Source organism: Mauremys reevesii, linkage group 6 (genome assembly GCF_016161935.1).
Source record: "Mauremys reevesii isolate NIE-2019 linkage group 6, ASM1616193v1, whole genome shotgun sequence".
NCBI lineage: Eukaryota > Metazoa > Chordata > Testudines > Geoemydidae > Mauremys > Mauremys reevesii.
Window position 1 is genome coordinate 96305991 of NC_052628.1, and position 25612 is coordinate 96331602.

The 25612-nt window shown below is 40.2% G+C and overlaps 1 protein-coding gene and 1 long non-coding RNA gene across 8 annotated transcripts in view; one reads left to right on the top strand and one right to left on the bottom strand.

Annotated features, from left to right (window-relative positions):
* Positions 1–10908: 10908 nt before the first annotated feature.
* LOC120407912 lies at positions 10909–16001 on the bottom strand. 2 transcript variants are annotated; one of them, XR_005600325.1, is made up of 3 exons: positions 15737–16001; positions 14139–14290; positions 10909–11192 (listed from the first exon to the last, which is right to left on the bottom strand). It is a non-coding gene; the product is annotated as an uncharacterized LOC120407912 (long non-coding RNA). The 2 variants fall into 2 exon arrangements; XR_005600326.1 differs by lacking the exon at positions 15737–16001 and adding an exon at positions 14430–15199.
* A 175-nt stretch (positions 16002–16176) lies between these two features.
* The window catches only part of TLE4 (TLE family member 4, transcriptional corepressor), a 115431-nt gene continuing 105995 nt past the window's right edge, over positions 16177–25612 (top strand). For 2 of the 6 annotated variants that reach the window (XM_039544235.1, XM_039544237.1), the window contains exons 1-4: positions 16177–17352; positions 18216–18313; positions 19602–19665; positions 21020–21064. In XM_039544235.1, the coding sequence (XP_039400169.1) occupies positions 17308–17352; positions 18216–18313; positions 19602–19665; positions 21020–21064 (252 nt within the window). In that variant the 5' untranslated portion in view covers positions 16177–17307. The remainder of the gene's footprint in view (positions 17353–18215; positions 18314–19601; positions 19666–21019; positions 21065–25612) is intronic. The other 4 variants (XM_039544238.1, XM_039544240.1, XM_039544236.1 and 1 more) reach the window with 3 other exon arrangements.

Below are 25612 nucleotides of genomic sequence, written 5' to 3' on the forward strand. Positions count from 1 at the left end.
CAGTGTAGTCATTTTCTCTGAACAAGACCATACAGGGCACCAAGTTCCACGAGATCTCAGGACAAGTTCGAGATTTCGGAATACGCTCTCATTGGCGGCGCCATTGCACAGGAGAGCGGACAAGCGGGGAGAGACAGCTGAATCCGTCTTGCAGACAGTCCTGGTAAGCCTTAAAGTAGATAATGCTTATCATTTAGTGGATAGCTGTGCTCTCCTGCTAAAGGCAATCTGGAAAGCAGAAAGGCTGAGCCTTTTCCAGCCCCTCCCGCCAGTGCACGGGAAAGATCAATGTATGCTTGTTCTCTGTGGCCTCCAGCACGTGGCTGTTAAGTGAGGGTCGTTGTTATGCAACCTAATTGTAAACCATTAACAGTAGTAACAATACACTAATTGCCCTACTTAGATGCAGCCTGTCCAGAACGACATCACCCTGAGGCGGGTCACTCAGAGTCAGAGAGAGCGGATGCTAAGGGAAGCCCTGCACAGACCAGGACCATATGCAGCAATGCTGGTGGAGGCGATGATTCCTCCGTACATTAGGATGTCCTGGCGCGGAAGAGTGTGCTTCCACGGAGCACCCAATAAGGCACCTCTCCCCAGGAACCTCCTGCGGAGGCTTTTCGAGCAGCTCTCTGAGAGCTTTGTTGAACTGTCCCCAGAGGATTATTGTTCTATCCCTATATGTGTGGACCTACTTTTTATATAGTTAGACATTTAAAATTTTTTATATAGTATTTCTATTTTTTCTATACCTGTTTTTTAAAAAATAAATGTTTCCATGTTTATAGCACTTACCGCCTGATCCTTCCCCTGATTCTGAGTCTGGGTTAATGGCCGGGGAGGGTGGTAGGGGATCTCTGTGAGGGTGATGAAGAGATCCTGGCTGTCAGGGCAAGCGGTATTGTGTTCGCTGTCGCCTGCGCCGTCCTCCACAAACCCTTCCTCATCTTCCCCATCAGCGAACATCGCCGAGGAACTGTCCAGGTACACTATGCCATCGTCAGAATCCACGGTCACTGGTGGGGCAGTGGTGGCAGACCCACCTAGAATGGCATGCAGTGCCTCGTAGAAGCGGCATGTCTGGAGCTGTGCTCCGGAGCGTCCGTTTAACGCTCTGACTTTTTGGTAACCTTGTCTCAGGTCCTTGACTTTCACGCGGCACTGCATCGCATCCCGGCTGTATCCTTTCTCTATCATGGCTTTGGAGACCTTCTCGAAGGTCTTTGCATTCCGCTTGTTGGAGCGCAGCTCCGAGAGCACAGACTCCTCGCCCCACACAGCGATCAGATCCATGACTTCCCGGTCAGTCCATGCTGGGGACCTCTTTCTATTCTTGGATTGCCCGGACTCCTCTGCTGGAGAGCTCTGCATCGTTGCAGGTGCTGCGGAGCTCGCCCCGATGTCCAACCAGGACGTCAGATTCAAAGTGCCCAGACAGGAAAAGGAATTCAAATTTTCCCGGGTTGTTTCCTGTGTGGCTGGTCAGAGCATCCAAGCTCGGACTGCTGTCCAGAGCGTCAACAGAGTGGTTCAGTGTGGGATAGCTCCCGGAGCTACTAAGTTCGATTAGCATCCACACATAGCCTAATTCGAGCTAGCCATGTTGAATTTAGCGCTACTCCACCTGTCGGGGTGGAGTACCAAATTCGAACTAAAGAGCCCTCTAGTTCGAATTAAATGGCTTCCTGGTGTGGACGGTTGACCGGAATTAACGCTGCTAAATTCGACTTAAAGTCCTAGTGTAGACCAGGCCTAAGGGTGAAAGATATCTTTAAAGCATGCTAAAAAAATAGTACTGCCAGTGAAGACAAGCAATAATATCCACCACACATTTTTAATAAGAGCAGGCCAGTTTCCTGGCCATATTTCAGTAATAATAATTGCATTGTGCCTCTCTAAATTCCCTCTTCAATTTCAATTAAAGTATTCTTCACTTCCTGCCCAAATCTGTTTGTGTGGATTTACTGTGCATTAGTAAATAACTGCTTCCTTCCTTTCTAGTGATGTGTAAAGTCATTCATATGTGTGTCAGTCAGAGACTGGGATACAGGCAGTCAGGCCTAGTGGTTGGAGCCTCAGTCAGTCAGCCAAGAATCAGAGCCAAGGGTCAGAGCTGGGATTACTTGATGTGAGACAAGGTGGGGACAAAGCTGAGAACCAGCAGGAGCTAGCGCAACCATGGGCAAATGCTTTAACCAGCCACCAAACTGCTGCTTCTGGTGGACTGGAGAGCTGGCCTGTCTGACTCTTCCCACCAGTCAGGCAATGTAGCAAGTCAGGCAGTCTGCTATAGGTCAGCTGAGCTCGTTAGGTTTCCCAGAGACTGGCTCTGACTCAGGATGTCTGTGTGTATGAGATGTAATATCCTTTATTGGACTAACTTCTGCTAGTCAGAGACACAAACTTTCAAGCTTAACAGAGCTCTTCTTCCAGTCTGGGAAACATAATCAGAGTGTCAAAGCTAAGTACAAGCTGGAACAGATTATTTAGCAGACCTAACTTGTTAGGGTATTATGAGAATAAATAATTAAAAGACAGATTATGACACCTTTGCTCAAGTTTAGTAGTTTTGTTACTCCTCAGAGAGTCTCATTGAAATCAGTTGATCTGTTCAAGGAGTCAGTTATTCAGTGTGATCTTTAATTTAAGATCTCTAAGATATTACTATTTTCAGATAAGACTTTGATCTTTGTATGAAAGATTCTATATATGTGAATTATTGTGTATCCTATTCAGATTCCCACATTATAACATACATGTATAGGTACATACACACTAAAGTTCAGCAACATACATCTCTTCGAAAGGAAAGCTTGAGCAGTTTCTTCTGAATTTTACTCTGTCATTTGACTACATTTTTTCTGATGCTCAATTTTCACAGAGCACATTATGGACTTCTCCAGGGAGCAGAAAATGTGTTTTTTAAGTAAACATAAAATGCTTTGATAAATCAAAACATTCAAATGAACTTGCTATTGGAAAAAAATTATTCTGTTTTTAAGTGAAGTTCTGTGTTTAAGGATAATAGTAATAAAAACTGGTTTCCCAAAAGGCTAAAACAAATTCTTATTCCTTGTGCCATGGTGCACATATTTTTCAAACAAACTAAATTGACATACCAAGTGTAAATACAACATTCCTCAGAGCTAATCCAAAAGATGTAAAAATTGCCTACAGCAAACTGAGCTATCAATATTTTAATGTGGTTATTTAAAGGTGTGGCATCTTTCAGATACATATACTTCTGATGACAGATGTTCATTGCTCTGCCTTTCTTTTCCCATTCCACAAGACACAAGTAAAGCCAACCATAGCATAAATATATCACATTATTTAGAATATCAAACTTTCATAGTCAATTTCAGACCATTATCTTTGTACTTTGTGTGGAATGGTGCAGGATAAAGGGTTAGGTGAGTATATATCGCATTCTTTTAGGTACTTAAAATACTGCGTCATTGCTACACATTATCCTAACCTGTTCTTAACTATACCTTAGAAATTTTAGGAGTGTACAAAGATTTTTTTGATTACCTGTATGGAAACCCTGTTTTAATAACATACCTTCTTTTTCAATCTTAAAATACAGATTGAGCCTGACACTGCAAGACAATAGTGCCTTTTACCTAAAGTAGTAGTCCTGTAATTCATTTGATGTGGTTAATCTGAGTCCTGTCTGCAACTGGGAGATGTGATGAAATTTATGAAATAATTTGGATGGTTTTTTCTACATTTTTAAACATATTGTATTCTGTGTTGTAACTGAAATCAAAGTGTATATTTTTTAGTATAAATATTTGCACTGTAAAAATGATAAACAAAAGAAATAGTATTTTTCAATTCACCTCATACAAGTACTGAAGTGCAATCTCTGTTGTGAAAATGCAACTTACAAATGTAGATTTTTTTTTGTTACATAACTTCACTCAAAAACAAAACAATGTAAAACTTCAGAGCCTACCAGTCTACGCAGTCCTACTTCTTTTTCAGCCAATCACTAAGAAACAAACAAGTTTGTTTACATTTACAAGAGATAATGCTGCCCTCTTCTTATTTACAATGTCACCAGTAAGTGAGAACAAGCATTTCCTTGGCACTTTTGTAGATGGCATTGCAAGGTATTTATGCGCCAGATATGCCAAACAGAAGTCTGAAAAGAGCAACACTCTGATGCGGAACTACAGAACCCAAACCACCATCTGACTCAGATAATGAAAATGAACATGCATCAGTCTGTACTGCTTTGGATTGTTATCGAGCAGAACCCATCATCAGCATGGAACCATGTCCCCTGGAATGGTGATTGAAGCATGAAGGGACATATGAATCTTCAGTGCATCTGGCATGTAAATATCTTACGATGCCAGCTACAACAGTGCCATGCGAGCACCTGTTTTCACTTTCTGGTGTTGTAAGCAAGATGCAGACAGCATTATCTCCTGCAAACATAAACGAAGTTGTTTGTCTGAGCGATTGGCTGAACAATAAGTAGGACTGAGTGGACTTGCAGCCTCTAAAATTTTACACTGTTTTATTTTTGAATGCATTTTTTTTTTACATAATTCTACATTTGTAAGTTCAACTTTCATGATAAAGTGATTGCACTACAGTACTTGTATTAGGTGAATTGAAACATACTATTTACAAGTATTTGCATTGTAAAAAACAAAATAATTAAAAATAAATAAAAAATGAGCACTGTGCACTTTGTATTCTGTGTTGTAACTGAAATCAATATATTTGAAAATGTAGAAAACATCCAAAAATATTTAAATGAATGGTATTCTAATAATGTTTAACAGTGCGATTAATCATGATTAATTTTTTTAATCGCTTGATAGCCCTAACTAATATGAACATTACAATTGCTGACTATTACATTAAAAGTGGTTATAAATTATGGACCAGATGGTGTAAATCAGCATTGCTCCACTGAAGTCAATTGAACAATGACAATTTACACCAATTTAGGATTTGGCTCTCTATCTTTGGAAAAATCAAAATGTTAACTATGATCTCTAATAACCTGTATGGTACATGTTAGCATCTGGAATGTTTAGATAACAAAATAATATGTAAATATTCCGATATGTAATAGTCCAAATCCCACTCCCATTGAAATCTGTGAAATTAATGCCAATGACTTCAGTAGGAGCAAAAATTCCTAAATCAGCCGATGATGTAAACAGGATTAAGACATAAATACCAGAATCAAGGTTTTAAAAGATATGCTTTTCAGGCCAGTAAAGCATTTAAGCACAAACTTATGAGGAGGTCTGTTGACGTCAATGGGACTCATGAGCTTAAAGTTAAGCGCATGAGTAATTACTTTGTTGAATCAAGGCCTACTTTTTACAATTATTATACAATTATTAGGTCTAGCTTCACAGAGACTGCCGAACCTGGACTTAGAGTGGTAGCTGTATGAGGATTTCAGCTTCAGGGGAATCTCAAGCAATTTTGTAAAAGCTATCAGGCTGACCAATCTGATTTATTTGCCGCAATTCCTGGATTTGTATGTGCTAATCTTCGAGCCTCTTTTTATAAGATGTAATAAATAATGATTGAATAATTATGATTAATAGTTTCAGATATTAATTAACAAAGTTAGGGGAGTCTTCTTACACTTGCCTATGGGGAAACTGAATGATATTAAGTGAGTTGCCCAAGGTCAGACAGTGAGTCAGTGGCAGAGTTGTCAATATAGCTTGTTTCCATTATCTACCTGCTTTAAATCTTAAACAACACTCCCTCTCTGATTAAATGTTTTACACCAAATGCTTACATGGACCAATCATATTGTTACCTGAGGCTGCAAGTTTAACATCTTCTCTGAAGCAGTCCTAGAGTGGAGGATTTTAACAAGCTAAAAACCTTTCTTGGGGAGGGGCTGGGGCTGTTAATGTAATTCTCACCTGATAACTTAACTAAATTTGACTAAAATCTATCAAAATAAATGAGTATAACTACAGAATCAACACACGTAAAATGATGGGTTAGAATACCACACGCACAGCCTTACTTTTTCCAGATTTGGAGCTAGTGAGTAGTGAAACATCACATGCAGGGGAGCCTGGGTGTCTCTAGGCCACACAGAAGCCCCATAGCTCTCCCAGAACCCTCCCATTGCCAAAGCAGCATTTGTGCACCCACATTATTTTCAGTTCAGGATGCAGTGTTCATTCTGGAAAAAACAATGAGGCGTCCTTGTGGCACCTTAGAGACTAACAAATTTATTTGGGCATAAGCGTTCGTGGGCTAGAACCCACTTCATCAGATGGTCACTAGTGGTATGTAGGATTTTCTCTGCACACAGTAGTAAGACCTAATATTTAATATAAAATACAGTATAAAGACATGAAAGTCCCAGCCACTTCTTTGTGGATTAATTAGCTGCACAGAATTTGCTTTCTTAACAAGAGTAATCTGTAATTTGAGGGTTATCATTAGCAGCCCCTATAAAATTGGTCAAAAAATTGTGAACAAGGTCCTCTAATTCCAATTAATATAGATCTCAGTTTGCTTTGCTTTTTAAAAAAATCTAATTGAGCAAAGGAAATGTATCACGAATTAAATAACAATCTTATAACTTGACAGTTTTACTGAATGGTTTTCAATATATTAGCTTCTACTTGCTATTTGGTATCAAGGAAATATAGAATATTCCTCAAATCTTTAGTTGGTAAAGACATAAATGTAAGGATGATGTCAAAGATAATTATGATGAATTTTAACAAAATGCCATCTGAAATGTAGATGTCTTGGTAGGTAAAGAGCTTTTTAGAAACTGCTTTCTCAACTGGTTTACTATATTAGGAGTCTTAAAGCTTTCTCCAGTTAAGGTTAATTTATTGTTTGTAATAGCTCATATGCCTTACCAACCTAAAGAGCTTTTCCCACAGATCAGTTAATAAGATGCAGAATAGAGAAAGGGCCAGTGAATCTGTTTGTTACAGTCTACTTAGTGAAGCTATGGCTACAATACTCCAGTGCTGAAGTCAGTGAAAAGACACCAGCACAACACAATCCAAGGAAAATGCAAGCTGATACAGCACAAAGATTCTTTGTTTAAGAACAGCAGAAATTTCCAGCAACTATCTGGACAAAAATGCAAGATAGAAGGGAATGTAATTAAATAACAAAACAAACCCAAACTAAAAGCGAATCATTATAAACCAGCACAAGGACACTTTGTTTTTAAGTGCACACAATGAATTTTAAAGATCTTTGTTCAAAAGGGAAATAAAGTATTATGGAGGAGTGACAGATTTGATGGATGGGTGGGTTCTGAAAAACTACATTATCAATTACTTTTTCCTTGTTTGGCTCCAGACCAGTAATGTTCAGTGGAACAAGCCAAATGCTAGCCTGGTTTTGACAGCAGGAAGTGACTGTTGTTAAAGGATTCTATTTCACTGATGATCTTATGGTTTCCTCTATCCCTCCCCTTCCTGATAGGGACTCTGATAGGGCAGGCACTGTTTCAGTTGTTACCAGAAGAAGGAAGGTTTGTTTAGTAAACTACCCCTTGTTTTGTTTTCAGCCCTCTCAGATCCAATCCAATCCCTTTGTCAAGGGTTTTGAAAACAAACACTTAGATTCCCTCAAGTTTATTTCCCAACTACCTGGACAGTTTGGGCCACATTCTGCTCTTGTTTACACTAGTGTAATTCCAAGTAACATTACTAAAATCAGTGGAGTTACTTCAGATTTACTCTGGGAGTAAATTGAGAGTAAAATCATCTGGACTTCATGTAAACTTTGATTTCTTGTTCTTAAATAAACCTTTCAGATACTTATGCAGTTATGTCACCAAAAGGAATAGTTATCAGTAGCAACATTACATTGTTTACCTTTGAGAAAGGTGTGTGTCAGTGAGAGCTGTTGATAAAAGTACTCTATGTAGACTAGGGATCATTGCATACTATACAACCTAATATGTGTCAGGATCTTTTCAGATAACAATGTGTTTCCTCTTCTTCCCTCTCTTTAAATGTAGTTGTTTGTAAAGTTCCATAATCTAATCCCATTGAAGTCAATAGTACAGTTACCATTGATTTCTATGGGATCGGGATTTATCCCTTTCTGTAAATCATATCTAGAATTTGGGCCCAATCCTCAGGCTTTCATAAGTCCCCTTTGTCGTGCAAAGGGAACTTAAAATGTCCTTTAGGCAATATCTGAGAATTCACAGAATCTACAGATAGCATACTGCTGGCATAGTCTAAAGTGCTCCTGGCCCCCTCTTCAGCATAAGGGCTGTCTGGAGTGAGAGGTAAGAGTGTGTCAGGAAAAGAAAGAGCAGGATTGGAGCACAACACTCTAACTTGTGCCAGGGACTGGTTCAATCTTCATCAGCCTCCAGAATCATGGGAACAGGGAGGACAGAAAGGTGGCATAAAGCCACCAGTGCCCCCACAATCTCCCCACATACGCCAAGCACTGTTGATCTAGCACATTGACCTGTTTTACCACCTTCAGATGTACAGAAAGCTGTAGGGTAAGACATATTTTAATGAATTTGGTAGTCCCCAAACAATGGTAACTGTTCTAAGACTTTGGGGGGGGCACTTTTTAGTGTTAAAATATTCTAATAATTAAAATCTGTCCTGATGCTATTAAAACAGCAGAAAGTTAACAGGATAGCTCAGATATTTGTCTAGAAAGCTTTCCCCCATTTTAATTTATTGATTAATAATAACTAGAGAGTGATTATTCTTCCCATTGTTGAGGAATTAAAAGTATGTTTAAAAGTGTTCATCAGACAAAAACAGTGTCAAAGAACAGGGGCGGCTCTAGGTATTTTGCCACCCCAAGCACTGCAGGCAAGCTGCCCTCAGCGGTTTGCCTGGGGGAGGTCCCTGGTCCCGCGGATTCGGCGGCAGTCTGCGGGAGGTCTGCTGAAGCCGCGGGACCAGCGGACCCTCCGCAGGCATGCCCCTGAAGGCAACCTGCCTGCCACCCTCGTGGCGACCAGCAGAGTGCCCCCCGTGGCTTGCCGCCCCAAGCACGCGCTTGGCATGCTGGTGCCTGGAGCCGCCTCTGTCAAAGAATTAGAATCCTCCTTCATTACTAGAGTAAATATGCAGTCAACAATGTGTCTCTGCTTTGTATATAAACTCTTTTAAAGAATACATTTCTCTCCATAAAAAAGAGGCATGTATATTTTCTTGTTCATGATTCTCCCTCCTAAGGCAAGAATAAGCAAAATAAAACTATTCCATATTGCAACTATATACAGTATCTGAACTTCTTATTCCCCTAACTACTATATTTGCTGAGTCTGCAGTACAATTATAGCATGCAGGTCAACTTTAACATGTAATTGAAGATTAAATAGAATTGATGCCTTTACCTTTTAAGAGAAAACAGGAAATTTGCAGCATGCACCATGTGAAAGAGAAGTTCAAACTCTTGTTCGTGCTCCCAAAACAATGTCCATGTTTTTTTTAATTTGTTGCCCTAGATAATACTTGTTGTTTTGCCTTATTTTACCCACTTGTGCCAATGTAAAGAGTCAACATTAAACTGAGGAAATATATTTATATTAAATTATTTTTCTTAATTTACACCTCTTACCTTTGGTGTAGCTTTCCTTCTGAACACTTCAAGGTACTTTAACTTATAAACTTCAGTGACCTCTCATATGACAAAAGAAATGGTTTTAATTTAAATAATTTTGATGCTATGAATTATCTAAATCATATTTAACAAAAAACTATTTAAGCAAAATTTTCTTTTATCTCAATATTGGTTATGAAATTCTTACAGCCAATCACACCATAGATTATCTGAACCCCTCTTTCACAGATTTTTTTTTGATGTCCCCAAAACATTTAGGAAAATGGTGGGAACAGTCCACAGAATCTGTGAAAGCATGTGATTTAAATCAAGATTTCATTCACAAAGTATGATATTACTAGTTATGTCTGTTAGGTTGAGACAGTAACTGATCAATAACAAGGGCTAAATAATGATTGCTTTGTTATGGGTGCAGTAGGGGCTGGAAAGGCATTCATTGACTTCAGGGGGAGTTGGATTGGGCCTTATCTAGCAAGAGGGCACAGACAGCTCCTTTCCTTTATCCTATAATGCTACAGCAAGCACTCCATAGCATTGTCAATGGTATTGAACACCTAGAGATTGGGTGAGGAACAAAGCTGTGGCAAGAACCAGGATGCCAGTGCTGGGTAAGAGTCCAAGTTACATATCTTCTAAATCATTTCTCTTAGGATGCATTGTCCTTGCACTTCCTACGCTCAGGCAGAATTCGATGGTAGCAGAACCATATCAGTGTAACTCTGGATTTCAGAGCCTTAACTATGCCCTAAATCTAGTTCTTGTAAAACAGTCATATTCTTGTGTGATCAGTTTCTTAGACAATGAAAATAAATTTGGCTCCAGCACTTTAACTGAATTGATAGACATAAGCTACTGAGGTTGAATTGTTCCCTAATCTGCTGCCATCGTGGTTGCAATATGTAATGTAGATTGGTTCTAACAACAGTATAACTAGGCTAAAACCTTTGGTTATGTCCAGCCTTGCCTGGTCATGTAATGGGGTCAAAATCCCATTTACACTACGGATTGAAACCATTCTATAACCAAGTCAGGGAGCAACAGCATGATAATTGGGTCCCCTAGTAAAACTGTAATACTGTAGGAGGGCACTAAAGGTGAGATTCCCCTCCCCACTCCCCCATGGAAGTCCATGGCAAGGCCTATGCATCTTTCATATCTTAAGCCCTGTTTTGAAACCTCAAGTGGGACTTAAGTGATGCACAGACCTTGTGCTTGCCCTCTGTAGAGGAGTAAATTTCACCTGAGAGCTATGCCCTCCAAAAATATACAGTAGCTGCAGCCTTACTGTAGTGCAAACATCTGAAGTAAAGAAGGCATCATATCATGTTCATGGGAGAAAAATCACTTTAATGATTTGAAATATTTGTCAAAGGTATTAGGCAAAATATGTTTTTGCAAAATCTGTCTGGTTATGCTAATACAAAATTGGCTGTAGACTGGATTCCCTCTGCAAGGAAAATTCCTGTTGACTTCAATGGGCGTTTTCCTACCTAAGTAGGGAAATTTCAAGACCATGACAGCAAATGATTTGTAGATAAACTTTAAATGCAGAAGTGTATTGTTTGCAAAGACTGAAGCTTTACATCATTCAGAATGAAGTGCCAGTGCATCTGGAGAATTGAACAGAATAAGACAATTAATCTAAAATGTTTACACATATGGGAGTCTCAAACAAAAATAGAATGTAGCAAGGTTAAAACTAAAGGAGAATTTAAAAACTTATTTAGAATGAGCTTTGTAACATTTAGACTCCTTTGCAAAGATTTGTATTTTCTGGACTAGTTACCCTATAAATCGTTAACACATGAATCATCACATTATTCACAACACTATCAAGTATTGTAAATTCCCTTGGCTTGCTAACTAACTACAGTGTATCTTCATAATCACTGACAATTAATGTCATGCTATAGGCATGAAGCTTTAAAAAAACTTGTTGATATAGGGTCATTTTGTAGTACTTGTAAAAAAAAAAACCAAGAACTGGGGTGTCATGCTGCTAAATTCTATTAGGAAAAAAAACCCTCACTTACCATAATTTCTTTTTTTTAACACTCTGGACCAGGTGCCAATTCAATTGCAAACCTCATTGGATTTATTTTTATAAAATTGTTACACAGTGTATTTAAATGTGTGGACTAATACAAGATTTACCAGAAGGCCTTTGATAAATCAATTAGTGACAAACAGTTTAGAAAGTGTGTGTGTGTGTGTGTGTGTGTGTTGATCTGATAACTTGATCCCAAAATAAATGGTATTAAAGCCTCACGGAACATGATGCCACAGGATCTGAGCTGCAGTCATTACTCACATGCAGTCATGGGTTTACTGATAAAATAGCTTCAGGATTGGGCCCATAATTAAGGGTCCTTTGACACTTATAAACCCATATTGTTAAATTTTTAACTCAGCTAGAAAAGTTCAACAAAGGCTAAAACTAGGCTACAAAATCCTAGCCTGAAAGCGATTTTTCATATTAGCTATAATTCAAAAAATATACAAATTGTTTTGTTCATTTTAAAATGTAAGCGTCAATTAACTAGTTCAGAACTCATAGGACTCTCAAATGACTGAAATCAAATGATCAGTTCATAATATGATCCAACTATTCTTGGAATTTTAAACAAAACAATGCAAATGGTTGAGATATTAAACAACAAATGCTGGTTCATGCATGAAAATTCATAAGGATTTTGCACTGGCAATCAAAACTCCTGGTACATATAAAACCACCTAAATAGTTTTTGCAATCTTTCTTTCTTTAGCAATATATATAAAATTTATTTTTAAAATGACCTTCTCTACTCTCTGGAAAATAATACAAGTTATATAATCTACTATAAAAGATTTTACAAGGAATTTTAAATTTAAAAAAAATCTATATTTAAAGACCCATCAGGGTTTTCAGAATTCACAAAAGCTGGAAAAATCTAAGTGACACTGCCATTCTGATTGTAATTTACATCATTTTAAAATAGCAAGTTATGATGCAGTATCAGTTTCGAGTTTCATAGATTTTTGTCAATGTGTTGAAAAATTACGCCCTGATCCTGCAAAAACTTATGCACAGGCTTTACTTTCTACATTGTCAGTGGTCCCATTAAATTAAGCATGCACATGAGCTTTTGTAGAATCCGGACCATAGTACACTTTAAACACAACAAACTAAATTCTGCCCTATTTCCACTCCTACAACCCCAGTGAAAATGAATGGTGAATAGGTTATATGAACAGAAGCTGACCAACCATCATTATCATTTTTGGTGAAATACTCTGACAAAAAGATATAGTGACCTGTTTCGATCACAGGGACCTGTTTAATGTTTCAAATCACATGACAATGTTTCAAGAGCTACACCTGATGTCAAATTAAATAGAGGTTTTTTTTAAAAACAGAACAAAACTGGTGTTCATTTCAGATTTTAATTTCTTCTACTTGGTGTTCATTTTATAACATTTGTAGTAGTAGCCCCTCTCCAGATTTAGTGTCTAATCCTAGAAATTGGAGGATGAGGACACTCCTTACCTATCAGGTTCAGAATTTTGCTCATTCAGGCCCAAAAATCTCTTTGTGGTCTGTCCCAGCAATACTTACATGCATATGTAATGTCTCATGTGACTAAAGGTAAGCACACCTGTAAGTTTTTGCGGGATTGACGTCTCTGTATCCTTGTTTTAGAGGATTTGATCCTGCTACCTGATTCCCTCCTAACTTAAATGGGAATGAAAGGTGCTGAGCAACTAGCAGGATGCACTCAGGGCTGGATTTCTGGAGTATTTAGGCACCTAGTAGGATTTTTAAAAGCACCTAGGAGCCACTAGATGCTTATTGGCATCTTTGGGCACTTAAATACCTTTACAAATTGAGTCGTCAGTAAATTGTAGTTCTGCTCCGAATTGACAACAATGTAAAAATTCCTGATAAATTATTGTTAAATAGGTAAATCCTTAAAGTAGGTAGTGTAACAATCTGAACCTGTACCCTTTACTCATGTGAGTAGCCCAAAATAGCCTCCTTTCAATGGAACTATTTTTATGAATAAGGATTACTCACATAGGGAAGTCTTGCAGAAACAAATCCTTAATTATGTTGCACATATACGAGACTAACATATATGTCTCAACCTGCCAAAGCCCAGTTGTGGGACACCATGTAATTAGGTACAGAAGAAAAATAACAGTGTGGGAAACTTTAAATGATGTGGGATTGCCTTCTTTGACCTCAATAAGTATTTGTTTTATAACCTGTTTCAGTGGCACAGCATTCCTGATGTAAATAATTTACAGCAATAAAAGTATAGGCCAAGAGTCTAAAATGAGGCTTATCAAAGAGAACTTTGAACAATTGACACATTACTTCAATACTAAAGAGAGAGTGAGCTAAACCAACCCATATAAAAATACAAATTTATGCTATGGTTATGGTGCAAAATGCTGTAATAGAACTTTCCTAAGATGTAGTGTTTTGGGTTGTTTCTTTAGAATATCTGTAAAAAAAAAGAAAACCAAACTCAAATGCATATGGTTATGGTTGCTAATGGAAAGAATCAGCTTACCAATGGGTTCCTGACACCCAATTATGAACATCTGGAATCTTCCATCATATATTGGTGAGTCTACATCCAGGGGTCTCTCTGTACCATCACATCACTCTTCTGGTCAAACGCAACAGGCATTCTACAGTACTGTGCCAGAACAATGTCTGCATCTGTAAAAGCAACACCAAATAAACTTTAATTTTGAAAATAAAACATAGAAGCAAATGAGACATCATAGAAGTAACACATGGTCAGAACACACGTATTTCTTGTTCCCAGGATAAAAGATGTTGCAACCATTTATTTTACCGCTTAGTACATTTTTGGCAGCAAGATCCTTCCAATAGTTGAAGAAAAGTGGTTGAATTTCCTTGTAATGACAGCATAAATCTACAATGATGAAGCTGTGGCGTGTGCAGTTGATGACGAATAGGGGCCCCCATGAGCTGTACAGTGTGTGTATGGCTAGTACTATCTAGAGAGACAAGGAGGATGAGGTAGTATCTTTTATTGGACCAACTTCTGGTGCTGGGAGCAGAAGACGAGCTCTGTTGTGCTCATAAGTTTCTCTCTCTTACCAACAGAAGTTGAGCCAATAAAAGATATTATCTCACCCACCTGGTCTCTCTAATATCCTGGGACGCACAGGGCTATGACAGCACTGCACACATGGTATCTACCTATGCAGTTCCTGCCACCCCAGCCCATTATCCTCTCTGCTGGAATGTTGTTTTATGTGAAGCTAGTGCCTAGGTCAGTCTTCACCCCATGCGCTGAACAGTGTTAGGTTATTGCGCTGAACAGAGTAGCAGCAGAGAGGCAGAGATGTAACTAGAATCCAGATGTGAAGTACTGTAGAACTTTGTGTAGCCAGGGGGAGATGCTTCTTTTTTGCACAGGGTGATAGTGGACTTGGAGGCCTCTGCTATTTTTTTCCACTGCATGAGTAATAAAGTGTCCCTAATAGCTGCGTGGACTGTAGCAGCTAAAGCCAAACAAATCTGCTATCAACTCTCTCCTATTTCCGCTGGACAAAGAAACTTAAGAAAACCCGAATAGTTTTAAAATTGCTTCTCTCCAATGGCCGGGACAGGAAAGAGACCCCCCCCCCCCCACCGTTCGCAGTCTTCTTGCCAGAGGCATCATTCCAAACGAGGCAGGTTTTACATGCTGTCTTCACGGTAGCGGGGGCTGCCTATTCGAATAATTTAGACGCGAGTCATTCCGGGGAGGGAATCTTGCTCGAGCCCTCGGAAGGGGGAAAACCCCTGGAACCCTGAAATTAACAGATCGCCTCGCTGTCCCCGCTCCCCGAGCGCTCGCATCTCTCGCTCCAAACAGGGCAGCGAGTCAGTCCCGTTCACATGAAAATTACGCCAGCTCCAGTGGCGCGTAAAATTGATGTGAGCTGAAAGAAGTGGGATCAGCGCGATCCTCCCTCTCTTGTCTCACCAGGGGTCCCTGCACGTTATACAAGGCCGAGCTTGTCTCTTTAAGGAGACATTGGCCCCTAATTAGTCCGCATTCCTCCTGGTGCGGGTGATATAGCAGAAGTGAGTGGCACGCGGTGGGGGGGGGGGCACAGAGGCTGAGCGCATCCCTTTCCCCCTCCAAACCTCCTCTCCTGCCACCACCCAGCGCACAAGATGCAGGAGCAGCAGCCCCAGCTGCCCCACGTTACTTTGATTGACAGCTGAACAAATGTTTCCCCTGTTCGAACGCCGGCGCTAAGAAACGTCAGCGATCTCAAAGCTCCACCTCGGGCAGGGGGAAGGAGCGAGGAAATGGGGGTGTGGCTCGTCGGATAAAGCGGCATGATTGGCTACCACGCGGAGAGACGTCTGACCCCCACGTGGGGACTCAGTCCTGAGCCGCACCCCCTCGTCAGACCCGCACGCCCATTTGTCAGCAGCGAAATGATGGGCATTAATACAGAACGGCGATTAATGTGTAGGCGCTGCTGATTGGTCGCCGGCGACGCCCTTCATGGGCGGAGCAGGAGGAGGGGTAGCTCCTGGGAGGGGGCGGGGAAGGAGGGCTCGCTTTGCCTGACGGTCGCTGCAGTCTTTTTGACTGCAATTTGCAAGGTAGGCGGTGGAAAGCCAGCCAGCTGAAACTACAGCTCCCAGGATGCCCCGCGGCCCCCTTGTCTTCCGATCGCTGTGAATATGTATCAGAATGTTAATGATTTGCTGCTGCTAAATTTGGTCAAAGAAGTCACCCCGCCGGAGCGTGTTGTTAGAGCTGCTCGGAGCGGCGTTGGTGAGGCGGCTGGCGCTGCTGGCTTCGGCGATCCTGTTCTGGGGCTGCTACTTGCAAGAGTTGGCGAGGCGAGGAGGGAAACAGCAGAGAGCAGCGAACAAGAGCGCGTTTCTTCCCCCTGCCGTGCTGGGAAAAGGGGGAGCGCGGGCGGGCGGGTGAATGGGAACGAGGAGAAACATCACAACAAAAGGTTACTGCACTTGAACCTCTGAGAAGCAGCGACTCAGTGCAAGGCGGAGGAAAAGCCAGGAGCAAAACCGACCACAGCTTCCTCCAACCAGGAGTTTTCCTCTCCCGACAAAGGAAAGGAGGGTGAATTTTTTTTTCCTTTCTTTTTTTGGACGGGATAACAATTGAGACCCATAAAAGTTTGCAGCCGGGAGAGGCGGCGAGAGGGGTGTTGTGGGGGGCGGGATTCGGAAGCTGGGGCGAGTGGAGTTTGTCTTCTTCCGTTCCTCCCCGTCTAACGGGGCTGGCTCGGCTCGCGGGGGAGGAGAAACCCCCTTGGACCGGTGGGGCGCGAGGAGAGGGACCTGCCGAGCGCTGAGACCCTGGAAGAGGGACCTGCCGGACGCTGGGGGAGCGGGTGAGGAAGCTCCAGGACCCGGGGCTCTTCCGCTCGTCAGAAGGCTGGGACAGGGACCGCCGGAGCTGCCGCGCCGCCCGCGCCCGCTCGCCAGTGACAGCCCCTGTGGAATGTGGCAGCGGTTCGCTTCGGCCGGGGACAGAGCCGCCGCCGCCGCCGCGCGTCCCTCCTCCTGTGTGTTCGCGCGAGTCCCGCGGGCGGGGGAGTTCGGGGACAGCCGGAGACGCTCCTCCGAGCGCTAGCGCCGGGCAGCCCTTTCCTCCTCCTCCTTTGCATTGTTGCGATTAAAACCAATGAACCAAGCTGCTCTGGCCAAAAGCACCAACTAAATCGGTTTGGATGATTCGCGATCTGAGCAAGATGTATCCTCAAACCAGACACCCGGTGAGTAGAGACGAGGCAGGGGGGTGACACTTGTATGTGGCTCTTGGTTTGTTCCCCCTCCCCTAAGCCTTGGTCCCCAAAGGGGAGGGGGGAGGGCTGCAACTGGGAACAATCAGCACAATACACCGCACCAGCCTTTCTCCCGCTGTCCGCTTGCCTCCTGCTTGGAGAAAGCAAACGAAAAAAAAGGGGGGGGGGAGAGAAACAATTGAGTTGTAGCCATTTTCTTATTGTTGTCTTTGGCTTTTCAGGCTCTTCAGGGTAACGATTTTGCTGCTTGTAGTTGCGATCACTCCAGCCCTTTAAAGAGTCAGAGGCAAACTAAAGAGAGAAGGAGGGAGCGAGGGTGCCAGCTCTTAATCTGATTCTTATTATCCCCAAAGTGTATTCCTTTGCCAGCAGCCTCCGCGGAGGGACCTGTGATTTCCTCCTTTCCTCTCCTCTGGCTCATCTCTCTTTCCCTCCGCCCTCCCTTCACATTCACCCTAGTTTAGCAGTAGGGTCACAGACCCCTCACCCGCTCCACGAGCCTGACAGTTTGATTACAGGGTTGGTGGGTGGGGATGGGGACAGATGATACAGACATGACTACAGACTTCTAATAGAGGGAGGCAAAGGTGCGGACAAGGCTGGAGCGGGCTTGTGTATGTGCGTAAAGGGCGAGGGACTTTCATGTTTCAAAGAGGAAACACTGGTGTGTGCGTGTGTATGTAAAGGGGGTGAGTTTTAACAGCCTTCGTCCTTACTGCTGTTTGACTGGTCCAGCTCCCTTTAAACCCCCTGGGCTGGGCATGTGTGCGCGTCTCTGGGGCTGGCTGGGATGGGGCATAATTAAAACCTTGTATCATGATCATTATTTTTAGGCACCGCACCAGCCTGCTCAACCCTTTAAATTCACAATTTCCGAATCCTGCGATCGGATTAAGGAGGAGTTTCAGTTTTTACAGGCTCAGTACCACAGGTAATGATGTTTACTTTCCTGATCCTCGTGTTTGCTTAGCTCTTGTCACTTTTTTTTGGTTTGTTTTTTTGTTTGCAAAGGCGTGAACGTGTGTGAATTGCTTTTGGTGTCTTGTGGGTTGGGTTTTTTTGTTGTTTTGATTTTTTTTGCCTCCTCCCAAGTGGAAAGACCAGTTCCCAGCCCTGCTAGACCAGTGTCAGGAAGCCAACATTTCTACCTCTCTAGTAGTACAGGGGCTGTCTGGAGCTGTGACCATTTGAATGAGGGGGATTTCAAAATATTGTGACTGAGACTTCAAATGTCTCGTTGAATATGTTGTTAAAATACTTTATCAGAAACTCTTAAGAAGGGATGAGAATTAATCTAAAATTTTGGAGTCTCCCTCCAAGTGAGTGAGACTTGTCAGGTTGGACACTCAGCCATAAATAAAAGGTCTGCAGTTGGGAGGATGGAGTGACTAAGAAAACACTTTGAAGCAGGAAGAATCAAATGTCAAATATTGGAAATAGGTGGGGTTTTTTGGGGGGGGGGGGGGAGGGGGAAGGAGGGAGGGTGGATCAAGCCAAGCGAAGTAAGTGATTTGGTTGCTTATGGTATTCTCTTCTCTTGACCCTGCTCCTTCATGCCTTCCCCTGAAATGTTGAGTGCTGATAACCTGGAAGCATAGCTGGTGGGCTAGTCAATTAGCTTTTTAGGGTAGAAGAGCATTTTATTCTTCAAGTGAGGAACCGACTCATCACAAGATTGTTTTGTGCACTTTTGAAAACAAAACAGCCAAAGATGGTTTTGATGTTTACTACAATGTCAATGGAACGATGTGCAAAATTTTCTTTACAATTTCATCAACAGGAAAAACAAACACAGAAAAACAAACACTGCTTTTTCCTTGAAAAGATCATTCCCTAACAAAAGATGATAAACTCAAAGGAACTAAATTATGTCTGTAGGTGGCTTTTTTTTAAAACATTTTTAATATTATAGATACTGACCTTCATAAGAAGCATTTTCTATGAACAAAATAGTCTACTTTTTTCAGCGTAAGATACATTTTTGCTATATACCATATATATACATCTGGCTCATGAGTGGAAGATTTTGCACAATACTTGTTGAAAGGGGAAATTAACAAGACTCCACCCACAAACAATAGCTCAGACTTAAATTTTTATTTATATTTTGCAGAAGATGACTGGAAAGGGAAGTAAATGTGTGTTCAAAATGATGTAAAACTAGCATTATGTAGTACTCATGTGGTTGGTTTATTTATTTATTTTAATGTCTTGAACAGTTTAAAGCTAGAATGTGAGAAGCTGGCCAGTGAGAAGACAGAGATGCAGCGACATTATGTTATGGTAAGCAAGCTGCATAACAAATTCAAATGTGAAATACATTCACATAGATTAGGATAGTAGCGCTGCTATAGATGAGTTTACACCAGTGTTTGCATTATAAACCCTTACTTTCAGGGGATTTATAACCTGCTTTTAGAAATTTGTTTCTCCTTCAAATTTGCCTTTCAATGTTTAAGTGTATGGGAATACTAACAGGAAGCCGGTTAGTCTGTTAAAGACATACCTGAATTAATAGGCATACCTTTTGCTGTTTTTTTTTGTTTTGTTACTTCCCACTCCTGTCATTTGTCCATAATGTGTTTGGTTTTTTGTTTTGTTTTTGTTTTTTTTAAGGTCATTTATTTATTTTATTTTTTTTCATGAAGGGACAGAACCAAGAATTTCAGAAGCCTTAGCTCTTTGAAAAAATATTGCTTGTGAGCTATTTGTTCATACTATCAGTGATCAGAGCTGTAAAAAACGGATTTCCCCCATAGTTGTAGTCCATATTGGTAAATAACTTGTATATAAAGAAGGCTCTAAATACATAATTGCATGATGGATCATGACTACAGTAAAGGAGCTGTTTCTGTCTGCTTTCTTGTACGTCTGAAGGAATAGTTGTTTTCCATGTGTACATGGCCTATAACACAAATATTTACAACAGGGTGAATAACCTTAAAAACCTACATTTACCAAAAGCACAAGCATTTAGTTAAGTCTCACATTTTGTCCTTCCCGTGCCTGATGTGCCTATGTACTGGAGCACATATGTTACTGACATCACATGCTGAACTGAGCTCCCCGTGATACTGAGACACAACAGCAGATATTAAAAATGGAATGTCTGCTTTAACTCTGAAATTCCTTGCTATTTTATTTTTTTGCAACCTTTTTATTATGTTTTAGCATTTTGTGTTTTTAATTTAAAATATTGAATAAATAGGCTGCACGATGTTGCTGATTTATGTGCCTGTCTGGTTTCTAGCACTTTGGGCATTTTTTTTGCATCTTTAATGTGTACTAGGGTACAATATTTAGAGCATTTTCCATATATTTTCACCATTTCTCATCTTTGATTCCGATTGGCAGGTGTTTTTAGTGTTGTGGGTTTCATTTGTGTCTGTTCCCTATAAATTTGACGTGGAACGATGTAGAGCTAAAAGCAGAGGGGAAAAATAAGATGTTGGGGGTGGGAAATTCCCATTCTAATTTTGGGAGGTTGCAAATACTGGTAAATATTTTGTGGTTTTTTGTTTTTTCGTTTTTTGTTTTTGGTATATAATATGCTGTTATAGCTGCCATTCAAACTGAATATTGGAAGCACTTGTATGATTACAGGGTCTAACAGAATCAATCTTTCCTTTTTTCTTAGTATTACGAGATGTCCTATGGGTTGAATATAGAGATGCATAAACAGGTATGCAAACATTTCACTCTGTGTGAGAGTTACATATCAGTCTAATTTTAAGTAGGAATCTATGTTCTGTGACTTTGTTCAATTGCACATTTAAGTGGCTGAATATTTTTTGTGCACTGTGGCGCTCTGGTACCTCACTGATGGGTTCAGTATAAGAACTTAGAGAGGTTATTGTGTCTGTACCTAATCGTGCATTATTTCCACATGAATAAGAAGCCAGATTCTGTTACACTTACCCACATAGTCTCATTGTAGTAAATGGACTCCTTTTGTGAGCTCGGATTATGTGCATGAGTAAGGATTTGTGAGTAGGGTTGTAGGATCAGAGCTATCTAAATTCTGAGCTTTGATTTTTAGACATATTTATACTTTTTGGAGCCAAACTTACATTCTGAACATTAGGTATCAAGGCAAAAGGCAGTATAGTCTGTGTGGAAAAGGGACCATTATCTTTAAACAGTGAAACTGGAATGGGAGGAAATTAAAATGGGTCGACACAAAAAATGGATGAAAAACCACGTACTGGTCCCTTCAGACTACTTAATTGGACCTTTTATACAGAAATTGTGTCTATTGGTTCCCAAAACTCTACAGGGTAAATGAGCTTGCTATGAGGATGTTGGTCAACTCTGTGCCTTGAAATCTAGCAACTAGGCCAAGATTAGCATCATGGTGCAAATCAGATTTTTTTTTAAAAAATTCCTTTAAGTTTGAGCTTCACCCCTGTATGGAAGAGAATGAAACAAACATCTGACTTCCATTTTCTAGAGTGAAAAGTGCTTACTTGGTGTTTACTCAGAAGTTTTTAAAAATGAATTGCTATTTCCAAGTGTTGCTGGATAATATAAGCAACAGAATTGATTGGATGGGAGAAGAAATAGAAATTTGTACAAACCAATTTTTAAAATCCCACACTTTGAACATTTTTACTTTATTTTGAGTTATGGAAATTAGATTTCCTTATCTTGTTGAAAACTGTCAGATACTGGTTAAGTAGTTAAATACTGTTTGTTTTTGTTTTACATTAGCAGCCCGAGGCACCAGTTATGATCAGGGCCACACCATAGTAGGCACTGTACATCACAAACACAAAGAAAAAGCCCTTGACTCAAGGGGTTCTCAGTCCAAGGCTCCAGTCCTGCAAAGACATGTGCATGTATATAACATTATACATGTGAGTAGTCCTGTTAAACTTGGTGGTATTTGTCACATAAGTGACATTAAGCACATGTGTAATTCTGCAGGATCAGGACCTAATTTAATTTAAGACTAAACAAGTGAGTGTAACAAACACTTGAAAGGAATAGGGGGCATGTGGAGGACAAGGGTAACAGTGATAAGTTTATATGGTCCTTATCCAAAGTTCATTTAAATCAGTGGAAAGACTCCCATAGACTTCCTCAGGTTTTGGATCTGCTCCTCAATGCCCAGCTAGGTGGCTTTGAATAAAACTTTTTAAAAGTAAATTGTTAGATATAAAATAGGAATCCCAAATCACTTGGCCACAGGCATTCCAAGATCACCATTGCAGCACACGTTGTTGAGAAATCATCAAAGTATCTAGAAATACAAAGGATTTAAATGTGTGCGCACTTAAACCTATATACATTTAGCAAACCCAGCCAAGATCTAAAGTTAGTAATTACATTGCTAAGAATTAAAAACAAAAATTGGATTTTTTTTTTTTTAAGTATTCCATTTCAGAAACTAGATACTGTTATGGTGCTGGGAACTTTCACAGTATTCTGAAGAAATTATACATTTAATTTGGGGATTACTAAGGACTGAATTTAATTAAAATACAAATTTTCCATTGTCATTTTTATTCAGATTAGTAACATAGGCTCAGATTCACAAAGGAATTTTGGCTCCTCCAAACAAAGCTAGGAGCCTAAATACTTTTATGGATCTGGGCTGTTAACGCTGCACCCAAAACACTTTAATACTTTATCAAATGCCGGTGACTCAAATGAATTACAGCTAAGAAACTTATTCGCTATCACGCTGAAATCTTATCTCTGTGTCTTACGTGGCTCTTGTTCAGTCGTTGTGCTGGGTTTTTTTTGTTCTTTTTTTTCCTCTAACATGAAATCTTATAACTAATGTCACAGCATTTCTCTTCTTTTCTCCTGCTGGTGTAGCAACCACAAAATATTTCCTGTCTGTCCCTATAACTGTAATAGTAAGACCCAATTTCTCATAATAATCCCTGATTGTGTGTGTGTGTGTGAGAGAAGTACTTGCAGGCTTCCACCTTAAATTTTCCTTTCCTCCTCCCCCAGTCTTCAAATTCTACATAGTTGAAATTGAGCAATTCCCCTCTACTCGCCTCTTCTCCCCCCGCTTTTTTTTTTTGCTTTCTAAATTCAATCATATCAAAAATCCCGAGGGCAGTTTATCACATTATGAAATACAGACAGCCCTGCAAACCACCTACTTATTATATTTTCTTTCTTTTTCCCCCCCCCTTAAGCACAGAGGCATATCTGTCTTTATTTGTTTTCCTAGGCAGACAGCCTTGGTTCCTCTTAGCTTCTTTTCCAGATGTACTCACTGGATGCCCTTGTAATGGAAAGCAGGCAATAATGCAGTGAAGTTGCCCTGCGGCGTAATTGGGCCTAGTTCTCAAGATCAGGGTAGGCTTATTCACTTATTAGATTTGCGTCTCAGAGGGTTCAAGAGTAGGACTCCCCGGAGTCCTTGGAAGTACCCTAGTAATTGGTGGCCCTGATATTTGAAACCTTTGTGTATTTTCCTGTTAAAGCTTCTGTTCTTCTTGGCTGCTCCCAGCCACAGATTATTTATTTTTAGAGAAATCTTTCATTGGAACAGAAAATGATGGCGGTGATGGAGTCATGACTCTGACTTAGTAAATTGATAGGATAAACACACACAGCAGTGACAGTGTGGGTGCATGTGTGATGGAGGGGGGAGTGATAGTTTTTTTTTCTCCTACCCCTCTTGTGATGCTCATCATCAGTCATCCTGTGTTGATTTTGATAGAAGACTATTAAAGTGAAACCTATGGGGAATTCGTCATTCTGAAAGGAAAGCTAATGTAATTAGTACCAATTAAAGTACATTTAGTAAATTGGATTTAATCTTAATTAAGCCTGCATAATGTTGCCAATTTTTAACAATTATGTTTGAGAACATAATTAATTTAAATTTTGGTAACTGAGTAAATAGCATTAGACTGGTAGAATTAGTCACTTTTATTTTTATAATCTATATATTAAAAATAAATAATTTAAGGAAGTGGTTGTGGGTATCCATTGACATGCTGTTCCTGACTCTTTATTTTGTGCTGGCTTTTGCTGGTCATCTGATCTAATATTTAGAATTAAGGCTTCTTAATCACATGGTCAAGAGTTCATTTAAATTGCTGTAATCAGACATGAATTCTGATGGCTTTAATCCAATATTAGTGATTATCATTTAAATTAGTATCAGTATTTAGCTATAGACAGCAAACATTTATGAATGGAACTGATGTGGAAGATTAACTAGGGTAAAAATATCTTGCTCATTTTGAGTGTGTTTTTAGAGATAGTAAATGTAAAAGGTGTTGCCTTCTTTCAGTTACATTTCTGCTGTTTAAAAGGAATTCTCAGGGAAAAAATTGTGATATCAGTTTTTTTTAATTCAGCTCTCAAGAAGCTGGATATTAAAATATAAATGAAACACTGATTTTTTTTTAAGTCTCCCCCCCCCCACCTCCCCCGAATTTCACTCCAATCCATGTAAATTTTATTAGAGGACTTGGGCAACAACCGTTTGAGTGCTGCTAAAATATTAATTGAATAGAAATGAAAGGGCTCTACTAGCTGATGGGATATCATAATCATAGCTGCAGTAGTCGATGGTAAATGATGATAAATGACATTAGGAACCTTTTAGCAAACTGTAATAACTACGAGAAGGGAAGCAGTATGGATTTGCATTATATCTGATACCCTCTAGTACCAAGTGGATTGCCAATACTGCTTGTTTAGCATTTTCTAAGGGCAATAGGATATTGATTTCTGACTTACAAGGAACAGCTCTATTTTCACCATTGAAAAGTATTGCAGGTTGTTAAGAAGAAATTGACTTGAAGAGGCCTGACTGCTGCCCATCATGGAGCAAATAAAGCAAAACTGCCGAAGCATGGTGGAGCAGCGAGATGGGGCCCTCAGCAATTTGTTGCTATTAATTTACCATGCTTGACAGCAAATCAATCGGCATCTACTTCATCTGCTGGAGAAAATGCTGTCCAGGGCAGATAAAAGGCCCTGTGTGGTACAGGGAATAGACTGGATTGGCCAAACGGAGGCTGCAGTTAATGTGTAAATAAGTGAAATCAAGGCCACTGTTGCAGAGAAAGCTGTTTTTAATTAGGTTGGGGCTTTATAGTGAGCTATTTAAGAAAGTAGTATAGAGCTTGGAGAGTAAGAGGAGATTTATTGCTAACTGAGTTAATATATGGCTTGTATGACATCCTAGCCTTGAGTCTGCTTGCTTCTTGCACCTTAGCAAATTATTTTGGTAAAAGGGTAAAGATGGGAA